This window comes from Rhinatrema bivittatum, chromosome 4 (assembly GCF_901001135.1).
Source record: "Rhinatrema bivittatum chromosome 4, aRhiBiv1.1, whole genome shotgun sequence".
In the NCBI taxonomy this organism is placed as follows: Eukaryota; Metazoa; Chordata; class Amphibia; order Gymnophiona; family Rhinatrematidae; genus Rhinatrema; species Rhinatrema bivittatum.
The window spans coordinates 400998190-401021409 of record NC_042618.1 but is presented as its reverse complement, the minus strand read 5'-3'; the positions used below and the strand labels follow the sequence as shown (position 1 = coordinate 401021409).

General features: G+C 43.3%; 1 protein-coding gene across 1 annotated transcript in view; it reads right to left on the bottom strand.

Moving 5' to 3' along the window:
- Positions 1–23220, bottom strand: part of TAFA1 (TAFA chemokine like family member 1) — a 672428-nt gene that overhangs the window by 91133 nt on the left and 558075 nt on the right. Inside the window, exon 4 of the mRNA XM_029601058.1 lies at positions 17698–17838. Within this exon, the coding sequence (XP_029456918.1) occupies positions 17698–17838 (141 nt within the window). The remainder of the gene's footprint in view (positions 1–17697; positions 17839–23220) is intronic.

Here is a 23220-nt window from a genome sequence, read left to right as displayed (position 1 = left end):
ATCCCACCTAAGTCCAAGAGGTCCAGGTCCCTATGGGCTCCTCCTGGGGGGACCTCGGACTTCCAGTGGTGAAGCCACATCCGAGTCTCTTCCGCGCCACCTCCCGGCTGTGGCGCTCGCTGTGGTCCTCCACAGCATACCATCCACTGTCTCAGCCGGCCCAAGGGTCCACGACCGTAACAGCTATACTCGATTTAGTGCTCACTAATGGAGATAATGTCTCTAATGTCTGGATGGGAGCCCACCTCAGCACCAGTGATCATCAAACAGTATGGTTTTATATCACAAATAGGATACAGAGAAGTCGCACGAAGACCCGAGTTTTGCAGTTCAAAAACACGGACTTTGTTGAAATGGGTAAGTACCTGGAGGAAGAACTAGAAGGCTGGGAGAAAATGAGAGATGTGGAACAACAGTGGGCCAAAGTAAAAGGAGCAATTACCAAGGCAACTAATCTATATGTTAGAAAAGTAAAGAAAAGCAAGAGAAAAATTAAACCTATCTGGTTCTCAAAGGAGGTGGCTGATAAAATCAAAGCTAAAAGAACAGTGTTTAAGAAATATAAAGGATCCCAAAGGGAGGATCACAAGGAAGCAGGAAGCATATCTGGTGGAACCGAGGGAGACGAAAAAAGTGATCAAGACAGCAAAAAGTCAAGTGGAAGAAAGGATTGCCAAAGAGGTAAAGTGAGGTGACAAAACATTTTTCAGATACATCAGAGAAAGGAGAAAAGTCCAAAGTGGTATAGTAAAATTGAAAGGTGAAAAGGATCAATGTGTGGAATGAGATGAAGAAATGGCAGAAATATTAAATGAATATTTCAGTTTGGTGTTCACTAAAGAGGACCCTGGAGAAGGAAAGTCGCTAGTTAACAAGAAATTGGAGGGGAGTGGAGTAGATGAAACTCCGTTTACAGAAGAGAATGTATGGGCTGCATAGAGAGAGGAATATCTAGTAAGAGAAAGGAAGTGATGATCTCCTTGTACAGGGCCTTGGTGAGGCCTCACCTGGAGTACTGTGTTCAGTTCTGGAGACCATATCTCCAAAGGGTCAGAGACAGGATGGAGGTGGTCCAGAGAAGGGAGACCAAAAAGGTGGATGGTCTTCATAAAATGACTTATGAGGAGAGATTGAAGAACCTAAATATGTATACCCTGGAGGAGAGGAGGAGCAGGGGTGATATGATACAGACTTTCAGATACTTGAAAGGTATTAATGATCCATGGACAACAACAAACCTTTTCCGTTGGAAAAAAATCAGTAGAACTAGGGGTCACAATTTGAAACTTCAGGGAGGAAGACTCAGAACCAATGTCAGGAAGTATGTCTTCATGGAGAGGGTAATGGATGACTGGAATGCCCTTCCAGAGGAAGTAGTGAAGACTAAAACTGTGAAGGATTTCAAAGGGGCATGGGATAAACATTGTGGATACATAAAGGCTAGAGGATGGGAATGAAGAGAAGAGCCATGGGGGTGGCTTGCTGGAATGGAGGCTACTACCTGGTGATTACTACCATTACTCAGGTTAATGCAACTCCAATATTGCTCTCTGCTTCAACAGCAAGGGGAAATGTGGAAAAGAGGATTTGCATTCAGACAACAACCAACAAGGGTCCTCGGGGTCCTATCTACTTTCTTCCAGGATCCTTCGGCGCTCCTAGGTACTTGCTCCTCGAGGGCCTAGCCTGCTCAGGGTATCATGCACCTCGGACCTAGGGTCCCTCTCTCCATTCTTCTACCAAGGAAGCTACCAGCACTGCTACTCTGTGAGCATCACTACGCTCCAGCTCTTCTTATTCCACCCTTCAGGTTCGGCTTATTCCGCGCTGCGGAACACTACCCAAGCTTGCTACATCTGGGTGAGACCATCATCTATAGAGACTGTCTGAGCTTACTGTGATATCGCTGGCCTACAGTACTATCCCTTCATTGAAGCAAGATTCAACTTACATCAGCAGTACAATAAGGCTTTCTTCCCTCAGTTTCTGCTTACTAGAGTCTAACCTATCGCTGTGGTTCTCCATGGGGCCCCTCTCTGTGGGAGGAGTCATCGCCACTTCGACCAAGAGTCCACAATATGCCACAAACCCAACAGGCAGTTACTACCCTAAACCAATTAAGTCTGATACTTCACTTTGAATGCATATACAGCATTGCTCTCAATGCTCTTTGCTTCAACGGCAGGGAGAAATGTGGAAAAGAGGATTTACATTCAGACAACATCCAACAATGCATTGATCTGTGCAATCTGGGTAAACAAGCATCAGGGGTAACTTGCTTGATGCGGCGGTTACTACCCTTATCCATTAAGCTTTATGCTCACCTTTGATGCAACTCCAACATTACTCTCTGTATTAATGGCGGAGTGTGGCAGGAAATTTGAATCAAACAGTTACCAACAAGGGCCCTAAACTTGGTGGTCAGTGAAACAGATAAGTATGGGAAAATAAGTGTGGGAGCTTGCTGGGCAGACTGGATGGGCCGATTGGTCTTTTTCTGCCGTCATTTCTATGTTTCTATGTATATTATTGTATTTCTACTATTTTTATTTGTAAGCCACTCAGATCCTACAAACCTTTGTATAGGCAGTATAAAAATAATTTAAAAAGAATATATAAATATTTTCCATTTTATTCTCCATTCCTTATTCGATAAATTCTAGCATTCTATTTGCTTTTTTGACCACCGCCACACAGCGAGCAAAGGATTTCCACAAGAACCCCAAGGTCCTCTTCCTGGGTAGTTACTCCCAATACAGAACCCATTGGGCTTATTCTTTCTTCCCATTTTTCCACATTAAATTTCATCTCCCATTTAGTTGCCTGGTCTCCTAGTCTCACAAGGTCTATCTGCAGTTTTTTGCAATCCATTGCGATTGCAATAACTTTGAATAATGTTATGTCATCTGATCACCTCACGCCTCATTCCCTTTTCCAGATCATTTATGAATATATTAAAGAGTTCAGGTCCCAGTACAGGTCCCTGTTGTACTCCACTGATCTTTCTCCATTTGGAAAACTGTTTCTGGTCTTTTAACCAGTTATTAATCCATAATAGAACACTGTCTCCTATCCCATGACACTTTTACTGAGGAGTCTCTCATAGGGGACTTTGTCAAATGCCTTCTGAAAATCCAAATACATTATATTAACTAGCACACCTTTATCTACATGTATATTTACACCTTCAAAAAATTCTAAAATATTGTTAAGATAAGACTTCCCCTTGCTAAAACCATGTTAATTCTTCTCTATTAAGCCGTATCTATCTACTGTATATGGCCAGAGATTTTGATTTTAAGAAATGCTTCTACCATTTTGCCTGGTACCAACATTAGGCTCACCAGTCTATAGTTTCTCAGATCACCCCAGGAACCCTTTTTAAAAATTGGCATCATATTGTCCACCTTCCAGTCTTCAGAATTTGTGGCTATTTTAAATGATAGTAAAACACAACAACATCGCCCTCCAATCCATCCTTAAGAATAAATGAAATTCATCACAACTATGTTTTATAAAAAAGAAGTGAAACATAAAACTGAACTGTAACCTTGCATATGATACCCCCTATGCTTAATAACAGTTTGTTCCTTTGGAAACCCTGTTTTAACACCCCTTATCCCTGTAACCTTGTATTTTGTAAACCGTTATGATGGCGTTATTTTGACGATTCCGAATGACGGTATATAAAACTCATTAAATAAATAAATAGCAAGGATACACTAAAATTTTTAATCGTGTATGCACTTATGCACGTATGTTTGAAAATGCACCAACTGTGCACTAAATTTAAGAGGTTACTCGAGCACAGCTAGCTCACATGTGTCTTCAAAAGGGCTAAGTCGGCTTTTGCGCCTTTATGTCAGTGAATTTTAAAATATGCTCATGTGAGGCACATTCCCAGGTTTCCAATTCGTCTACCAGTTTGTTTAGTTAATAGCGAAGTCTTTCAAATCCACCTGGTTTTTCATCCTGCACACTGCCCAGTTGTCTTGGATCCCTCAACCTTTCCTATAAGCAGTAAAGTTACACGGATATCTGGCATATGCATGCTGCGGGTTTCATTTTTATAATTCGGAATTATATGCACAAGTGTTGACCCTGCCTCGGAATACCCATGTCCCGCCTCTTTTCTGCTCCTTTATTCCTCACTCGCACACAGGTGATTACATGCATATATTGCGGCTTTTTAAAATCTTTGTTGCTCACAACATATAAGAGTGAATTTGAAAAAAGGTTTGCCATAGAGGTCAAAATAGGTAATTAAAAATTTTCCACAAATATATTTGAAGCAAAAAGCCTGTGAGGGAGTCAGTTGGAAAAAATAAAAAACTTCACATAGGCATCTTAATCAATTTAAATAGTAATGATTGTATGGGATGTTATCCAAAAGGAGGAAAAAGACCTCAGAGCTTCTATCTATACCTGTTCTCAATGGAATATTTATTTATTTATTTATTTGTTTGTTTGCTTTTATAAACCGACATTCGTTGGGGTACATGGTATTCAAGAGGTTATATCAATCACAGGTCTTAAAAAAACCTCCAGCCACTTGATTTACTTTTATTTAATCTTAACACTATTTTATCTCATATTTATTCTTTTTTTGTTTTTAATAAAAAAAATGTTTTGAAGAATTCAACACTGGCACTAGTATTCGCAAAAAAATCATATGCTTGTACACTATTTGATATATCCTCAATAGCTCTTTCAAACTTTAAGATAGTGAATAAAAAACTTATCTGAGTTTTGATGTTATATATCCATCTTCTTTTTGATGAAGGAAATTGTAAGCCAAGTTGAATATAACCAAATAGGTGACCGGTAAATGGCTTAAACAATTTAAAGACCAAAGAAGGAGCCGACGTCAGCTAATGTTTCGCCATATAGGCTGTGTCAAGGCTCAACACTTCAGTGCAAACTCTCTGCATCCATGATTTTACTTCAGCGAGCGCTCGCTACTGCAAATGTTTAGAACAAAAATAGTGAATGCTCGCTGAAGTAAAATCATGGATGCAGAAAGTTTGTGCTGAAGCCATTTACCGGTCACCTATTTGTTCTTTTGAGAACAGGTATAGAGGCTCTGAGGTCTTTTTCCTCCTTTTGGATGACATCCCATACAATCATTACTATTTAAATTGATTAAGATGCCTATGTGAAGTTTTTGTCTTTTTTGAATGATCCTTTGTATCTTCACATTTGTCTGTTCTTTTTTGGAATTATTTAGGGATTCAGTTGGGCCACTAGATGATAAAGGGTAAAAGAAGAGGTCAGGGAGGACAAGGAAATAGTAGACTTTTTAAAAAAATGGTATTTATATTCCTCTTATCAGCACTTAAAAGTGGTTTATATTCAGGTTCTGTTAATTTTCTCTGTCTCCAGAGGGCTCACAATCTAACAGGGTCATTTTTCAATTCACATTAGGGCCCTAACGCATGCGATATATATCATTATGCACATCAGTATGCAAATTTTTCATTTAATATGCAAGTGGGAGGAGATAATGGAAATGAGGGTCTGCTGGGAAGGAGTTAATGGAAATGAGAGTCTGCTAGTGTGGAATGCAGTAGAGTAATGCACACTAACACAGTAGAGTGATGTACCCTAATGCACACAAAAATGTTTTTATCGCATGAGGAGAGAGAGAGAGAGAGAGAGAGAGAAAGAGAGAGAGTTTCTTTGAAGCTAGATTGTATTGTACAAATGAACTCCTCTTGTTGGTACCTTTCAATGATTCAAATGATAGAAATTTATCAGTCATACTAAATTTGCAGTTAATTCCTCTGACTGTATATGTAAAAACCATCATCAAACCCACTCTGAGTTGAAAGTGACCCCTCTTTCAGTGCTATATATATATCATGTCATATTGCCTCTATATAGAGTCTCTCTCTGTCATGTGCATTAAAAAACAAATAATGTGTGACATAATAATGTGCTGTGCAATGCAATATTTATCAATGCAGGAAAATAGCCTAACCATGCCGATTTGTTTATCAAGGGTGCTATTTCCACTATATTTATAGCAATTTGATGAATCTAGGGGTCAGTTTGTACCTGAGGCAGATAAACTAAATGAATTCTTTGCCTCTGTCTTTACAGAGGAGGATGTTGGGGTCATACCCACACTGGAAACATTCTTTTATGGTGATGACTCAGTGACTAGATGGAATCACAGTGAAACTAGAGAACATAAAGAATAACAAATCACTGGGACTGAAGGAACTAAAAAATGAAATAGTAGACCTATTTCTGATTATTTTCAACCTATCATTTAAAACAGCCATGGTACTAGGAGGCTATCAATGTAACAAGAATTTTTAATGCAAAACAGTTTTTATTGAGTTTAAACATAGGCAGATACACCTGACAAATTTTAACTTATCATAAAGGGCAGTACACAGAAAAAGGCAAGCCAACAAACATGGTTTCAATAACTTGTCGGTACTTCCCCCAGTTACTCAAATTTATCCACCTACAACCTCCCTTCCCCGCTCCTCCCCCCCTTTTCCCCCGGGTCAGCTCTCCGAATACCACCAATGGTCCACTTATTCCCCTTCGCAACAGATCCCACAGATGTCCCATATATCTCAAGCATTCAGAATATGACTGCGGATTCGATGAGGCAAAGATTGAATATAAGAGTCCCAAATGTGAAGAAAATGACTGTCCCGCTGAAAGGATTCGGCAGCCCACTGCTTGTCCATCTGCATCAATCGATGAAGATGATTCCTCCATTGCCAGAATGATGGGGGATCCTGGGAGTTCCAGCTGAGGATACTTTTTTTCCCCACCGCAAAGGCCTTCCTCAGCAATAACCGTGGTCCTTGTCCCCGAATTAAGCCAATGGGAATCTGTCCAAACAATACCATATTGAGGGGACAAGGAATGGAAGCCTCCAATAGACCAGAGAGATAATGAACAACCCGAGACCAAAACTGCCTCACCCGACGACAACCCCAAATCATATGAAGTAGAGTGCCTTCGGTCCCATGACACTTCCCACATAGCCCCGTGGATACTAGTTTATAGTATACCGCTCTAGATGGCAGAATGTAGGCTTTCCAAAGAAATTTAAACTGCATTTCTCTATAATATGAGTTGGCAGAGACCGAGGCTAAATGTGGGAAACAACGGCGGAGAATACCCGCCGTTACCTCGGTTCCTCCCTCTTTTTGCCAACATTGGGCTAATACGTTGGAAATAGCAGCAGAGGAATTCCCCACCAATTTTTTATAATACTGGGCTAGGGATGGGGTCTTCTGTGAGGATAGTGCAAAAAATGTGTCCAAGGAGGCAAAATGACGAGGCTCTATACAATCATGCGGAAGACAACGGATATAATGGTGTAATTGTAGATATGAGAAAGTCTGTGCCGAAGGCACTCCATATTGCTGCGTTAATGTGGCAAAAGGCAATATCTTACCCTCCCCATCCAAAACATGGCCCAGATATGTAATACCTCGGGCATTCCAGTCTCGAAAGTGAGCCATCTGGGAGCCCGGTGTAAAGTCTGGATTCCCTCTTAGGGGCAGAAAAAAAAGGGCTCTAGGGGTGATCAAGGGAACTATAGAATGGTGATCCTAAAATGGTCAAAGCTATTATTAAAAACAAAATTACTGACCAAATACTGTAAATAGACATAGTTTAATGGGGGAGAGTCAACTTGATTCTTGCAAAGGGAATTCTTCTTGTCTTAGCAATTTACTAGATTGTTTTGAGGGTATAAATAAACATATAGATAAAGGTGAGCCAGCTGATAGTGTATTTGAATTTTCAGAACTTATTTCATAAAGGTCTTCATGAGAGGGACCTTATGAAATTGGGAGGTCATGGGAACGGAGACAGTCATTTTGTGGATTGGTAGCAGGATAAAAGACAAGAAACAGATGATAAGGCTAAATGATCAATTTTGCAAATGGAGAAAGGTTGTTAGTGACGTGCCCCAGGAGTCTGTATTAGAATATGTGCTATTTAGCATATTCATAAATGATCTGGAAAAAAGAACGATGAGTAAGGTGAGTAATTTGCAAAGTATGTAGGGCAAAATAATCCCACCAACAAGTACACAAAGCTGGGTTCCATGTTAGGAGTCACCACTAGGAAAAGGACCTCGGAGTCCTTGTGGAAAATGCCTTGAAACCTTCGGCTCAGTGTACGGTGTTCATCAAAAAGGCAAATAAAATGTTAGGAATTATTTGGAAAGGAACAGAGAATAAAACTGTATTATGATATTCCCTTGTTTAGATCCATGGTGTGACTGCACCTTGAGTATTGTTCTGGTCATCCCATCTCAAAAAACACATAGCAGACATAGAAAAGCTACAGAGAAGGGCATAAAAAATGGTAAATGGGATGGGAAAACTCCTTTATGGAGAAAGGTTAAACAATTTAGGGCTCTTTAGTTTGGAAAAGAGATAATTGAGAGGAGATATAATTGAAATTTATAAAATCACGAGTGGGGTTGAATGGGTAAATAAGGAACCATTATTTACCCTTTCTACCAACATTAGGACTAGAGGACACTCCATGAAACTAGCAACCAACAGATTAAAAACAAATTTTAAGAAGTATTTTTTTCCCTCAGTGTTCAATCAAGCTATGGAATCTGTTGCAAGAGTATGTGGTCAAAGCAACTAACATAATGGGGTTCAAAAAAGGATTGGATAAGTTTCTGAAGAAAATCCATAAATAGTAGACTTGGCATGCAAAGCCAGCGCTTATCCCTGGGAGTGAGATACAAGAAGTAGATCAACTACTGGTGATCTGATGGGTACTTGTGACCTGGACAGGTCACTGTCTGAGCCAGAATGCTGAGCTTGATGGACCTTGGTTGACCCAGCATGGCACTACTGCTCTACGCTACTTTCTTCTTCATTCACAACAGATATGAAGATATAAAATCAAATCAAAATATTATTGTTATTTTGGACATCCTCTCCAGGACTCATTGGAATCATCTGTCTTTTGGTTCACTTCACTGATTGCTGTAGCTGTCTTCTTGTCTTGATGCTGCAAACAACAGCTCTGTTTCTTAATAATACCAGGTTAAAGAATCACTATTAATTTTTCCTGGGACTTGGATATTATTATCTGAGGTTATCCTCCTGGTACTGCCTGACCACTAGTCTCAGGTATTTTTATTCACTAGCATTCTTTAATCATGGTTATTACAAGAATATAGGGGGACCTGATGTAAGGGCGTACAATGAATACTCTCTAGTATATTTGTAGACTATCCTCAATCGAATAGAACCCTTTACAATGCAGATATAATTGATTATCAAGCTCCTGTATTTCTGGGAACCCTGGTGCATTGCAGCATCTATAATTGCAGAAGCTACAGAACTAAGTTTCATAGCTCTGTTCAGACAGAACATATTTGCCACTGTGGTGACTCCAAATTTCATCTGGTATATCACATACTTTGTCAGTCTGCTCCTTCACAGTCCCTGGATCTCCTTTATTTCTGTCAGGATTACACCCTTGTTCTGAATGCAGGGAGAATGACTATAAAGGTAAATGTCAGGAATATATTTTTCACAGTGAAAGCTCTGTATTGAAAACTCTACCACAATACTGAGGATTCTCTAAGACTGTGTCAGGTGGGCCTCTGTTCAGACTTTTCTCACTACTGCTTCAATGAAGCCCTTTTTATCACCTCACTGCTATACATTTCTCTCCAGCTAACTCATTATATTGTTGTATCTTGCTTTGAGCTCTCTATAATTTTTTTTTAACACAAAGGTGCCATATTTGAAGCCTAACATTCCGTTTCTAGCACTATATCATCCTAAAGGGATTCTTTGAGGCATCAAGGAATACTTATTTTGAATTCTTCTGCATGTATTTATTATTTATAAAGAGGCCATCAATGCACACAGTACAGCAAAATGTAAGAAATGATAAAGCAAGGTAATAGAGTTAAACAGAATAACATTATGTATAAATTCAGAATAAACACAAAAACAGATCAATACAGAAGGCAGTAGGTCTCCATCTGGAAGAATTTAAAGTCTAAGTGAAGTCAATAATGATGAGCAAGACGTAATGCTTAACACTGGGTTATTTTTTTCATTTATGTCTAATCTGTATTCTGAGCCTAGGGTAACCTAAACCTAAATTTACTTAATTTTTTCCCCTTACGTTGCCAGGAGATGTATATATTTAAGATCAAGCAAGAATTTTCTGCTTTTCAGTCATTTTTTGGGGAATTTATATGAGTAGGCTCAATTGATTGAATATTGCCATTTATCAAAATCCATTTATTTATTTTTTTTATTTATAGTGCTGTCCCAACGCAATTAAAAACATAAGAAGTGCCATGCTGGGTCAGATTAATAGGGGCGGTTCTATAATGAGGCGGGGTGAGGCGGAAGCTTCAGGTGGCAGAATTTTGAGGCAGCAAAAAATGCCCCCCCCCCAAAAAAAAAAGAAATTGTCCCTACAGCGTCTGCCTCATCTAACTCAATGCACCATGTTACTAGAGCGGCATGAGCATCCCACGTCACCACAGCACGCAAGCTTACCTCTTCTGCCTCGTACTGCACAGCTTCATTGAGCATGCGGCAGTGCTGAAGCCCTGTTCAAATTGTGCTGCTGGCTATTGAAGGAAGCTATAGAGGTGGTGGAAAGGTCTAGTACTGACCACAGTGGTGCTGCTGCTGCTGCTGTTGCTACTACTTAGTCATGCCGGGGCTCTCCCCGTGAAGACACAGAGCTCTCGCAGCCTCTGCATGAAAAACAAAAACCGAAGGTAAGGACTTGGCTTTTCACTCCTTGGCTGCTAAGACTAGAGGCTCTGCACCTTAAGCAACGCACCTAGGTTTACCAACTGTCCGGAGCTTCGTATCGAGATTGGGAGGGGGGGGGGGGGGAGAAGAGTAATCCGTTCCTGCGCTGCATGCTCTTTGCTTTCTGCGTCCAGGGCTTGTTTTTCTGCTGATGCAAGCTGATGGTGGGCAGCTGATGCTCTGGCTGGTGGTGTATTCAGCTGCCCACCATCAGCCAAAGGAAAAGGGGCCCCTCTGTGATGTCAGAACAGAGCAAAACAAACAAAAAAAAAAAAGTCTAGCAAGGCCGTTGGCCTAAACAAAAGAAGAAGTCCCACAGGGCTGTTGGTGGCCCCCATCCTGCTGGTGGCCCAAAGAAGCAAAGAGGCCCCTGCTGTCGCTGTCGGCCAGAACAAAGAAAAAAGCCCTGCAGAGCCATTGGCAGACTCCGATCTTGCCGATGACCCGAAGAAGAGGAAGGGCCCAGAGGCCCTACATGTATGTCAGCCCGAAACAAAGAACAGCCCCATTGGCATTCCCTCTTCTGCCGGCGACCTAAGAAGAAAAGGGGTCTGGTGCCGGCAGGGCTATCAGCTAGTAGAAATAGAAAGGCCCCGCAGAGCATGACTGATCCCATCCTGCCGGCGATCCAAAGAAAAGGAGCGCGTGGACTGAGTTTGCATATATGCGAGAGAGAGCATGGGTGTGTGCATGAGAGAGAAAAAGAGTGCATGGGTGGCTGGCTTTGTGTGTCTGTGAGAAGGGGGGAGGAGTGGAGCACATCTCATTCCTTGCCTCAGGCAGCATTGCGTCTAGCATTCTGTCTCCAATGGTGGCCAGTCTGGATCACAAGTATCTATCAGATCTCCTATAGTTGATCTATTTCTTGCATCTCACTTCCAGGAATAAGCACTGGCTTTCCCAAGTCTTCATGGACTTTTCCTTCAGAAGCTTGTCCAATCCTCTTTTGAGCCCCAGTATGTTAGTTGCTTTGACCACATCTTCTGGCAACAGATTCCATTGCTTGATTGTGCACTGAATGAAAAAATACTTTATATGATTTGTTTTAAATTTGCCATTTGCTAGTTTCCTGGAGTGTCCCTAGTCCTAGTGTTGTTTCAAAGAGTAAATAACCATTCTTTATTTATCTGTTCCACCCCACTCTTGATTTTATAAATTTCAATCATATCCCCTTTTCATTTGTCTCTTTTCCAAGTTAAAAAGCCCTAATTTGTTTAGCCTTTCTTCATAAAGGAGCTTTCCCATCCTAACATTCCATTTTCCTTTTTGACCGCCACATTACACTGAGCTGAGGAATTCAAGGTACTTTCCACAAGGACTTCAAGATCCTTTTTCTGAGTGGTGATTCCTAGGACGGCACCCAGCATTGTGTACATGTAGTTGGTATTATTTTTTCCTATGTGCATTACTTTGCACTTGTCGGCATTAAATAGCATCTGCCAAGATGTCTGAGGATCCTCCTTCTTTTTGGCATTGGTGGAATGCACTACATAATATGATGCAGAAGGAGAGTCTCTCCTGTGGGACTACATTCCATTGTAGGCAAGATTTCTTGCAGTGTGGGAAATCTATCATCTATGATTTTCTCCCAGAGTATTCAATGAAGTTCTCCGGGTGTTGTGAAGACTTCCCCTTCACCAGGGCACCCAAGTGAGCATACTCTACAGCAGGGGTCGGTAACCTTTTTGGCTGAGAGAGCCATGAACGCCACATATTTTAAAATGTAATTCTGTGAAAGCCATACTAACTACAACCCCCACCCTCCTGACCCCCCAAGACCTACCAAATTAATTTACTACAACCCCCCCACCCTCCTGACCCCCCAAGACCTGCCAAAAGTCCCTGGTGGTCCAGTGGGGGTCCAGGGCTCGCAGACATCTTTAATAAAAAAGTAAACATCTAACAAAACCCCCCACCCTCCTGACGCCTCCCAAGACCCCCAAAATTAATTTACTACAACCCCCCACCTTCCTGACCCCCCCCAAGACCTGCCAAAAGTCCCTGGTGGTCCAGCGGGGGTCCAGGAGCGGTCCGGGAGCGATCTCCTGGACTTGGGCTGTCGACTGCCAGTAGTCAAAATGGCGCCGATGGCCCTTTGCCTTCACTATGTCACTGGGGTCGACCAATGGTGGCGGTAGCCCCTGTGACATAGTAAGGGCAAAGGGCCGTCGACACCATTTTGATTACTGGCAGCCGACGGCCCTTTGCCCTTACTATGTCACAGGGGCTACCCACCACGATTGGTCGACCCCAGTGACATAGTGAGGGCAAAGGGCCGTCGGCGCCATTTTGACTACTGGCAGCCGACAGCCCAAGTCCAGGAGATCGCTCCTGGACCACTCCTGGACCCCCGCTGGACCACCAGGGACTTTTGGCAGGTCTTGGGGGGGTCAGGAGGGTGGGGGGTTGTAGTAAATTAATTTTGGAGGTCTTGGGGGGGCATCAGGAGGGTGGGGGTTTTTGTTAGATTTTTACTTTTTTATTAAAGATTTGTCTGCGAGCCAGATGCAGCCATCAAAAGAGCCACATCTGGCTCGCGAGCCATAGGTTCCCTACCCCTGCTGTACAGGCTGGACAAGCTCCTTCTTCTGCCTGCACCACACCCAAACTCCAGCCCTGCTTAATCCTGTCTGTCCCTTGCCTCAGAGCTTCTGCATCGAGTCTCTCTTGGCTCCCTGCTCTAGCCACTTTTGCCTAGCTGCCTTTTCAGGCCTATCCTTGCATTGTCTTATGGCCTTTGGGCTTTCTGACCTCAGCTTTGCCTTGCCTTGTCTCCTGATCTCGTGGCCGTCCGCTCTTAGGCTTGTCTTGCCTTGTAGCCATCTGGCCTTCCTTACTGTGCAGCCTTCTATCCTATCTAGACTTTGCTTAGCTCTGTGGCCTCCCTAGGCCTCTCTCTGTCATTCCCCTCAGTGCCTTCCTGTATTTGGGCTTTGTGTTCCATATTCTGTGTTGTCCATGTCTTGCCCTGTCCTGTCTTGTCTTAGTTTGTTCCTAGTCAAGCCAGTGTTGCCTACACACCGTTCCAGTCTTACCTGCACTCTGTTCCTGAGTTCCAGCCTTACCTGCACGCTCTTCCAGTCCAAGCCCTGGTTCCAGCATTGCCTGAACTCCGTACCTGATAGTCCAAGTCTTGCTCCTGCCTTACAGGGCTGCCCTAACTTTGCTCCAGCCTCATCATGCCATCCCATGCCACTCTGGAGGTGGTGTCCCCTATGCTCCACCCGAACTGGAGCCACAACAAAGTGTGTATTCTTTAGCTAGTATTTGAGTCTCCCTCCAGTTGTCTTGCTGATATCACTCTCGACATGACCGGTGACAGATCTTTCTGAGTGAGATTTTTGAACGCTGAAATGTATCCTGTTTTCAAGAAGGAAAATACATTTTTTTTGTTATGAAGAGGTTTTAAGCCATCTCTCTTCACTGAGAGCCTGGCTGGATCAGCAGGTTCTACCCAAGGAGCCACTCTTCCAGAGCAGCTTAATGGAGTCAAGGAAGAGCGAGGAGACACCATCTGGATTCTCTCCTAATTTGGGACCGGGACACAGGACTGGGTGTTCGGGAAGATGCTGGACTTTAAGGTAGGGTTTTTGCTATGCTAGTAGGGGACCCCTGACCTAGGAATCCTAGATAAGCTGCTAGGAAAACTTTGAGTGCACAATTTACACTATCATAGGAAGCTCAACCAGTGTGCTGAAAGAAAATGACACCTACCCACAGTGGAACACTTTATCTGTAAAGAATAATCTGTAATTGCTCAAGTATTTAAAGATTGACCTTTGTTTGCCTTAAACCAATCAGTAAATTTATCATTTATCATTTAACACCCACCTAGTCCTGTTGGGTTATTCACAGAGGAAGCCAGAGCTATGAATACACACAAGGGACACACTACAATTTTTCATTGTCTGGGTCATAGAGGAGAGTCTCACCCATAAAAAGAATCCACCTCCCTGACAGGGATCAAGAGTTAAGCTGGGAAGGAGTCAGCTAGCTGGAGCAGCCCCAGAGGTTATAAATGTGATTGTGTGCCCTTGCGACTAAACACCCTAGGTAAGGGTTACACAAGCATTCACAGTCCATGTGTGGAGGTAGGGTGAGAGTCTCTCCCTTCAAAGAACTGCAGCATCTAGTAGTGAAATTTTAGGCTTACATACTATATACATGTAGTTTCCAGAGGAAGCTGTCGTCTCTGACTTCTGACAAAGGGCTTTTACTGCAATGGCTGGATTTAATAGGTCAAGGGTATGCAACTCCAGGCCTTGAGTGCCACAAACAGTTCTGAATATCAGGATATCCACAATGAATATGCATGAGATATTTGTATACAATGGAGGCTATGCTTGTAAATATGTCTCATGCATATTCACTGTGGATATCCTGAAAACCAGACTAGTTTGAGGACACTTGAGGACTGGAGTTGCCTACCCCTGAAATAGGAGGTAGGAGTAGGTTAAAAAATTAAGAATGAAAGCTTTTGGCATTGTAGATCCAACAGAGGCCAATGAAGCTGCAATGCCAAAGGGGCAGAAAAAAAACAGTTGGGGGTGCAGCAAATAAATAATAATAATAATAATAATAATGATGTGACAGGTCATTAAATGCTCAATTAAATTTCTTATATCAAAAATGGCAAGTGTTACCTCAAAAACAGTGCAAAAATAAAAAAATACCTTTGAAAAATACCTCTATATCAGGGCTTCCCAAACCTGTCCTTGGGACCCCATAGCCAATTGGGTTTTCAGGATACCCACAATGAATATGCATGAGATACATTTGCATACCATGGAGACTCAGTATATGCACATTTATCTCATGCATATTCATTGTGGATATCCTGAAAACCCGATTGGCTGTGGGGTCCCCAGGACAGGTTTGGGAAGCCCTGCTCTACATTCCTGTTGGAAAGGGAAACCTTTAGCATGGACTGTTATTAGGATACAGCTGGCACTCAAGTCTGCAAGCTCCTGAGCCAGCCTCTCAACCTTGCATACACCAAATAAGGGACATTTTGAGGTAATATAATAGCTTTCCAAAGCTTAAGTCTAACAAAGTCTACAATTGGACACAAATGGGCAGAATACAGATTTGGAATCATTCATGGAATGATCCAATATATTCCTCGACATTTGGAGCATTCCCTGGGGAGAAACTTTGGAGGTTATCACCTTAAACTATTTGATGATCTTCAGCCAGAAATTGTGCCCTCTCCTTGTAGGTAGAATAAATTACCATCAGAAATGTGTCAAGTAAATGACTGGCTAATTTTCAGGCATCCTCTGAAAGGGTATTTATTTGCATCTGATTAATTAGTTACATATAACTCTGATATTGCCTTGCTACTGATGTAATGTTGGGACTATATAATATGTGTTTATTCATTGTGTGCCACTGTGTTGTGTTCAGGGCTGGCTTTTGGGTAGGGCGAACAGGGCACTCTCCCAGGGTGCCATGTGACAAGGGGTACCGCTGACCCAAGGTCACAGCGAACACTGTTCTCTGTGGTATGTGCATGCAAGGTTGAGCAGCCACGCATGACACATTTCAAGCTGTCGCAATCCAGATCATGATCTGGTTCTGGAAGGAGAGTGGGATGAGCAGCAGAAGCTCCTAATGCCATTTAGGGATGAGCAGTAGGAGCTCAACCTTGCATGCACATACCATAGAGAACAGTGTTCGCTGTGACCTTGGGTCAGCAGTACCCCTTGTCACATGGCACCCTGGGAGACTGCCCTCCTTGCCCTACTCAAAAGCCAGCCCTGAACACAACACAATGGCACAGGTGCAATCAATGACTTTTTCACAGGGTGGTATTTACCCTAGGGCCAGCTCTGGTTGCATGTTCATATCTCATGGGCTGTAACTTCTAGTATACTGATCTCATGCATTGAGGTCAGCATATAGGATGTGCTGACTCAAAAGCTTTGAACATGCTCCCAGGGTCGGCACAGACCGAGAGGAATGATAGAAGCATCTCTGCCTCTAAACAGGTATTATGCCTGGGAAGGAGGCAGAAGGAATGAACAGATGTGGTAGCAGCAAGATGAAGGGGAGAGGCAAAAGAGGGATCCTTGGAAGGGAAAGACAGGAGGCAGATGCTAGGAGAGGAGGTTAAGAAGCTGAGGAACTGAATCTGGGGATGGTAGGGTTTAAGAGACGTGGGAGCAGATGCTGGGGATGGGATGATTTAAGAGGCAGGGGAGAAGATGCTGGTAAAATGAGGTGGGGCAGATGTGGGGAAAGAATGAAGGGGATCATGTGCAGGAATAGTGGCAAAAGCCAAGGTTGAGGATGCTGGGGAAGGAGGGGGGGGGGGGGGAATAAGAGACAGGAAGTGGATGCTGGAAAAGTTTAAGGAGGTGGGGGTGGATGCATTAGGAAGAGGGAAACTTCCCCTGCTGCTCACTTGTAGAGAAAGTTTGCATATACTCTCACCCCCGCTGATGCCCGCCAAGGATCAGTGGGGGAACAGGAGGTGCTATCACTGACTTTTACACAGGGTGGCATTTACCCTAGAGCCAGCCCTGGTTGCATTTTAAAAATTGTATTTATATTTCTTTGTAAGCTGTCCTGGATGTTCTCAGAAGGATGGGGTACACAATGGAAAAATAAAACTGAAATAATTTTGCATGATTTTCCTACCAATTTTTTTTCCCATCCTTAAAAACTAAAGCTAGTTTTAGGATGGTTTCTCAGATGCCCCAAAAATGTGGTGGATAATATAAAAACACACTGTTGGATCTCTAAATATGTTCTAAAGATTTGCCAGTCATGACTACTGAAGACATGGTATACAATACAATTAAGTACTGCTGTGGCACAGAAGAACTGTGCATCTTTTACATGAAATAAACTTAATTTATTTAAAAAGAAGAATGAAGTATTATAATCATAATTTACTTGCCATCGACGCAGGAAGGTCTGTTCCGGGTTGTCCCAGCCACTTTCCCAGGTAGACACGAGCATTTTACGGTCTGCGACCTTTCCTCAATTCGATTCTTATTGCAGCATCTGTGCGCCGCTATAACTTCACAAGTTCCTCCTTCTGGTAATAAAGAACATTGGTACTCTGATTAGAAATGACTGCACGGGCTTGCCAAAGCTTCATGCATCCTGCACTTTCACACCTGTAAAAGCCGAGAAAGAATTAAGATGGAAAAGCACTGCCTCCCATTTTTTGCAACTTTGTACAATCCAGTTGTTAAATTTATTTAGGTGGAGGAAGAGGAATGACAAATCATTATCTCTTTGAAACTGTCAAATGCTTGCACTGGGAATGGGTTAGAGGGCGAAAGAGGAAGAGCAGAATAAAGATTACATTTAAAATTCTCCTTTTTTTTTTCTTCCACTGACATCATCTGTTTAGCTAACTTTTTAGCGTCATCTTCTCCCTTTCTTTCATGGTCTGCACAGCTGATTCACACACTTGCACAATGGACAGACAACAGCAGCATCACTGCTCAATCAGACTTGAAAATGCATCCACTCCTAAGAACATAAGAACATGCCATACTGGGTCAGACCAAGGGTCCATCAAGCCCCGCATCCTGTTTCCAACAGTGGCCAATCCAGGCCATAAGAACCTGGCAAGTACCCAAAAACTAAGTCTATTCCATGTTACTGTTGCTAGTAATAGCAGTGGCTATTTTCTAAGTCAACTTAATTAATAGTAGGTAATGGACTTCTCCTCCAAGAACTTATATGTTTTATGTTATACTGCTTTGCATTGCCAAGCCAGTGGCCAAACCTTGATCGGATCTTGCATACTTATTTTGTTTGTGTTAAATGTCTTCTGTATCAATAAATACTGAAGTCTTTATTCCCTCTGCAGTGGATCATAAAGGGAAGGTTAATTTTTAAAGGTATTTATCTAGGTGGATTGGCCTGGATGGAATTAGGTCCATGCAAACAGCTAAAGACATGGCTATTCGGTCAAGCATTCCCTTAACTTACTTAGTCTTCCACAGCTCCCATAGACTGTTTTCATATTGTTGACGTCCAGAACCTATGCTCATGTTTTTACTCATCAATAAGAAATTTCTCCCTCCTTCCCCCCTCCACGAACAACCTTCCTTCCCCCTCCCCCCCCATTAGCAAACCTCCCTCCCCATGCGCTAGTTTCGCTCTAATAGTGCATACTGCTACTGTTCCTAATTATGTTATGTTATATTATCCAAGTTGTTCACTCCCTTGTTCATTGTAAGACATATGTTGTCATTGTTTTCTACTTGTTATAATGTAAACAGGAGTGATAAGTAATTCTGTTACCTGAACTTCGGTATAAAAAAAGTTATAAAAAAAAATAAAAAAACTATAAAAGCCTGAGGGAGTATAAAATGAGGAAATGATGAATCTTTTTTTATATCACCAAATCTTAACCATCTGTATTTTACAATTTGGTTGCTCGTTATGCACATGATTCATAGCTAGCATGGAAGATCATTCTCAGTTCTGGATTCTAGTGGTTGCAAAGCTGCATAGTGGAGCTTGAACAGAACTGGATGATGCCAGCCTATGACAGTTCTCACTTTCATGAAAGCCAAAAACATAGATCCAGAAGTTACCCTTTCTTAAAAACTCAGTCCAAATGGTTTGGATGGAATTTTTATGGGTTTGGCATTGTTAATTGTGTTTTTAAAGCAGCATTGCGACTTATGTTTCAAAAGAAGATAAAATTGATGTCATCTGTCAGCATGCAACATTTAAAATCAAATTTGCTGTGCCAGATTTAGTGAACTTGTTACATCTGGTGGCTAACGGGATGGCTCCGTGAGCCGCCACCCTCACACTTATTACTGCTGCCAGAGGCCTCCCTTTGCAGCAGCGTTCTGCCGTCACCAAATGCTGCTGAACATCACTGATACAGCCATCCCAATCAGGCTGCCGCTGCCTTCTCGTAGGCACATGCATGTGTATACGTAATATAGGCCCCTGTCAGGAATCCCTGAATGGCGTCTCCAAATGTCTTCAGCCTCCTGGCCTATTTAAACAAAGGCCCACAGCAGTCCCTCACCTCAGCAACAGGTCTTTTGCCTTGCAGTGTATGTGTGTTGCTTCCAGTTCCTGGTTCCTATGTCCTGCTTTCCTGATTCCTGCCTTGTCTCTCCAGCCTTGCCTCATCCAGTCTTCTGTCCAGCACTGCCTCGTCCTGCCATCTCATCCATTGTCTTCTGTTTCTCTTCATTTCCCTTTTGTTTGCCGGTAGCCCCTGTGACATAGTATGGGCAAAGGCTATTGGCGCCATTTTGATTCCTGGCATCCGACGGCACGCGTGCAAGAGATCGCTCCCGAACCCCCGCTGGACCCCCAGGGACTTTTGGCCAGCTTGGGGGGGCCTTATGACCCCCCCCCAAGGCTTGCCAATAATCCCTGGTGGTCCAGCAGGGGTCCGGGAGCGATTTCGTTGTCAGCTGCCAGGAATCAAAATGGCGCCGATAGCCTTTGCCCATACTATGTCACAGGGGCTACCGGCATCATTGGTCAGCTCCTGTCACATGCTCATACCATGTGACGGCGCCATTTTGATTCCTGGCAGCCGACAACGAAATCGCTCCCGGACCCCCGCTGGACCCCCAGGGATTATTGGCAAGCCTTGGGGGGGGGGGGGTGTCAGGAGGCCCCCCCAAGCTGGCCAAAAGTCCCTGGGGGTCCAGCGGGGGTCCGGGAGTGATCTCCTGCACGCGTGCCGTCGGATGCCAGGAATCAAAATGGCGCCGATAGCCTTTGCCCATACTATGTCACAGGGGCTACCGGCACCATTGGTCAGCCCCCGTCATATGGTATGAGCATGTGACAGGGTCTGACCAATGGCGCCGGTAGCCCCTGTGACATAGTAGTTCAGAGGCTATTCGGCACCATTTTGAGGAGCACGGCTTGCAGTGGCACACCGGGCATGGAGGGACAAATGGAACCCGGGAGCCCGCTGGACCCCCAGGGATGTTAGTAAGTCTTGGGGAGGGATCGGGATGGTGGGGGGGGGGGGAGGCGGGGTTGTATGTAATGTTTTAAAATGATTTTAAATGCTTGGGGTGGGTTTTTTTTTAGCTTCGTTTCCTGCTTCGTTTTTTGGGCCGGTTTCAGGTTTCCTCGTTTCGTTTTTCAAAAAAACTAAACGAGAAAACCCAAATTTTACCACGAAGTATCCGAGTCAAAAAACGACCCGGTAGAAAAAAACGAAGCACATCTCTAGTAGCTATCACCCTTTGCCACATGTTTAGAGTAGGCCAAAGGTTCTCTCCATGACTGCCCTGATTTACCAATGGGCCCCATTGTAGTGGACATCTGCAGTAGTCTTTAGATATGCCAATGGGATAATGAGCCAAGTTTTGAATGGATAGCCTCTATCATCTGTAGGGGAGAAGTCAGAAAAGAGGAAAGAGAGATATCTCAAACTGATAGGCATTGAGTCCTGGTAGATTCTGGAGTATCTCTCCTGGAGTATAGCAGTAAGACCACCTAGAGACAGAGGAAGAAAATGGACCAGGGTTAGTTGCTGTATCATTGTAGTGAGAGCAACATACCTACCTAGAAGCCAACCCTCAGTGATATGGTCATCCTGGAAGCGGTCATGAATTCCTGACTGTGAGATGATGTAATCATCACAAAAGGATCCCAGAAAACCATGATAATCACCTTGGCATTTGCAGACCACGTGCATGTTAAGGGAGTGGAAGCCCTTGTGTTTGTAGAAGGTGGCCTCATTGTCTGTAGGTGGCCTTATAAGGATGTGAATGCAATTGACAGACCACAGAATATAGGGAACCCTGCAATTTGGTAGAAATTAGTCATAATTTGTTGTTTTTGCTGTCTGCATCAAGCTATATACTGATAGGCTTTCCTGAGAAATGCAGCCAGAAACTGATCTATACATATAGAGGTGGCTCACTGATTTATTCCAGCTGTGACCCCTAGAGGTGTGTGTAAGATGCAATTGGCCAAAAAGGTTTACTGGCATGGAGTGGCCTCTTTGAGTGGAAGGGCACAGGTCTTGCTCTAAATGCTGGCATAGGTATAGTATGCTTTCCTTGTTGAACCTGAACCTGTGCAAAATTTGTTCCTTGGATCCAGAAAATGTGCTCTGGTACTGTATACAGTCTCTAAGGGGTACTTCCTCCTCTTCTTCTTCCTCTGATCTCTCTCCCTCCTCAAATATTGTGCCCTGAGTATCCATAATATTCTTATTTAACATTACTTCACCACTCACCCCCCTACCCCAATTAGCTCCAGTCAGCCCTAGTGACTGACACACACACACACACACACACACACACACACACACACACACACACACACACACCCTCAGATAGCCCCAGTGACACACATAGGAACATAGAAATAACGGCAGAAAAGGACCAAATGGTCCATCCAGTCTGCCTAGTAAGCTTATGGTAGTTTGTGCTGTGCCACGTAGTTACCCCATGCTTATATGTTTCCCAGTCCATAAAAGTCAGGGTCCTCATTGGTTGCTGTTTGAATCCAGTTTCCCATTAGCCCCCCAGTGCTTATCTGTTTCCCACGCTAGTCCTTGTTGATTGCTGTTGAATCCAATTCCCTGTTATGCCTTGCTGTTGAACCAGAGAGCAATGTTTGAGTTGCAGCAAATTAACAGTCTTATTGGTTAAGGGTAGTAACCACCGCATCAACAAGTTACCTCCATACTTGTTTCCCTTTCCTAGAGATGTGAATCGTTTTTGATTTTTGTATCAATCTTCATTTTCATCCTGCCATGGGGAATTTCGTTTTCCCGTGGTTCGGGCCTTTTTTTTCGGGAAAAATCATTTTTTGGGTTAGTGCGCGCTAACTCGAAAAACTATTTTTCCTGAAATTTCGGGAAAAACCTGATCGTATTTCGGGTCCTCCGAACCATGCTGAATTAGACAATTTTGTTGAAATTGTCCAATTCGGCAAAAATGAATGCACATCTCTACCTGTTGCTGTCGGCCAGAACAAAGAAAACGGCCCCACTGAGCCATCAGCGACTCCTATCTCGCTGTTGAGCCAAAGAAGAGAAAAGGCCCGGAAGCCCTACAATTCCATCAGCCCGAAACAAAGGATAGCCCCACTGGCATTCCCTATCCTGCCAGCAACCTAAGAAGAAAAGGGGTCTGGTGCCTGCAGGGCTATAGGCTAGAAGAAATAGAAAGGCCCCGCAGAGCATGACGGATCCCATCCTGCTGGTGACCAAAAGAAAAGGAGAGCATGGACCTAGTTTGTATATGTGAGACAGAGAATGGGTGTGTGCATAAGAGAGAAAAAGAGTACACTCTTTTCTTCATTTCCATACACTTTTTTCCTCATTTCCATCCTTTAGCCTTTAGGGTTCCACAGAGTATTTATGCCATGCCCTTTTGAGTTCTTTCACTGTTTTGGTTTTCACCACCTCTTCTGGAAGGGCATTCCAAGCATCCACCACCCTTCCATGAGGACA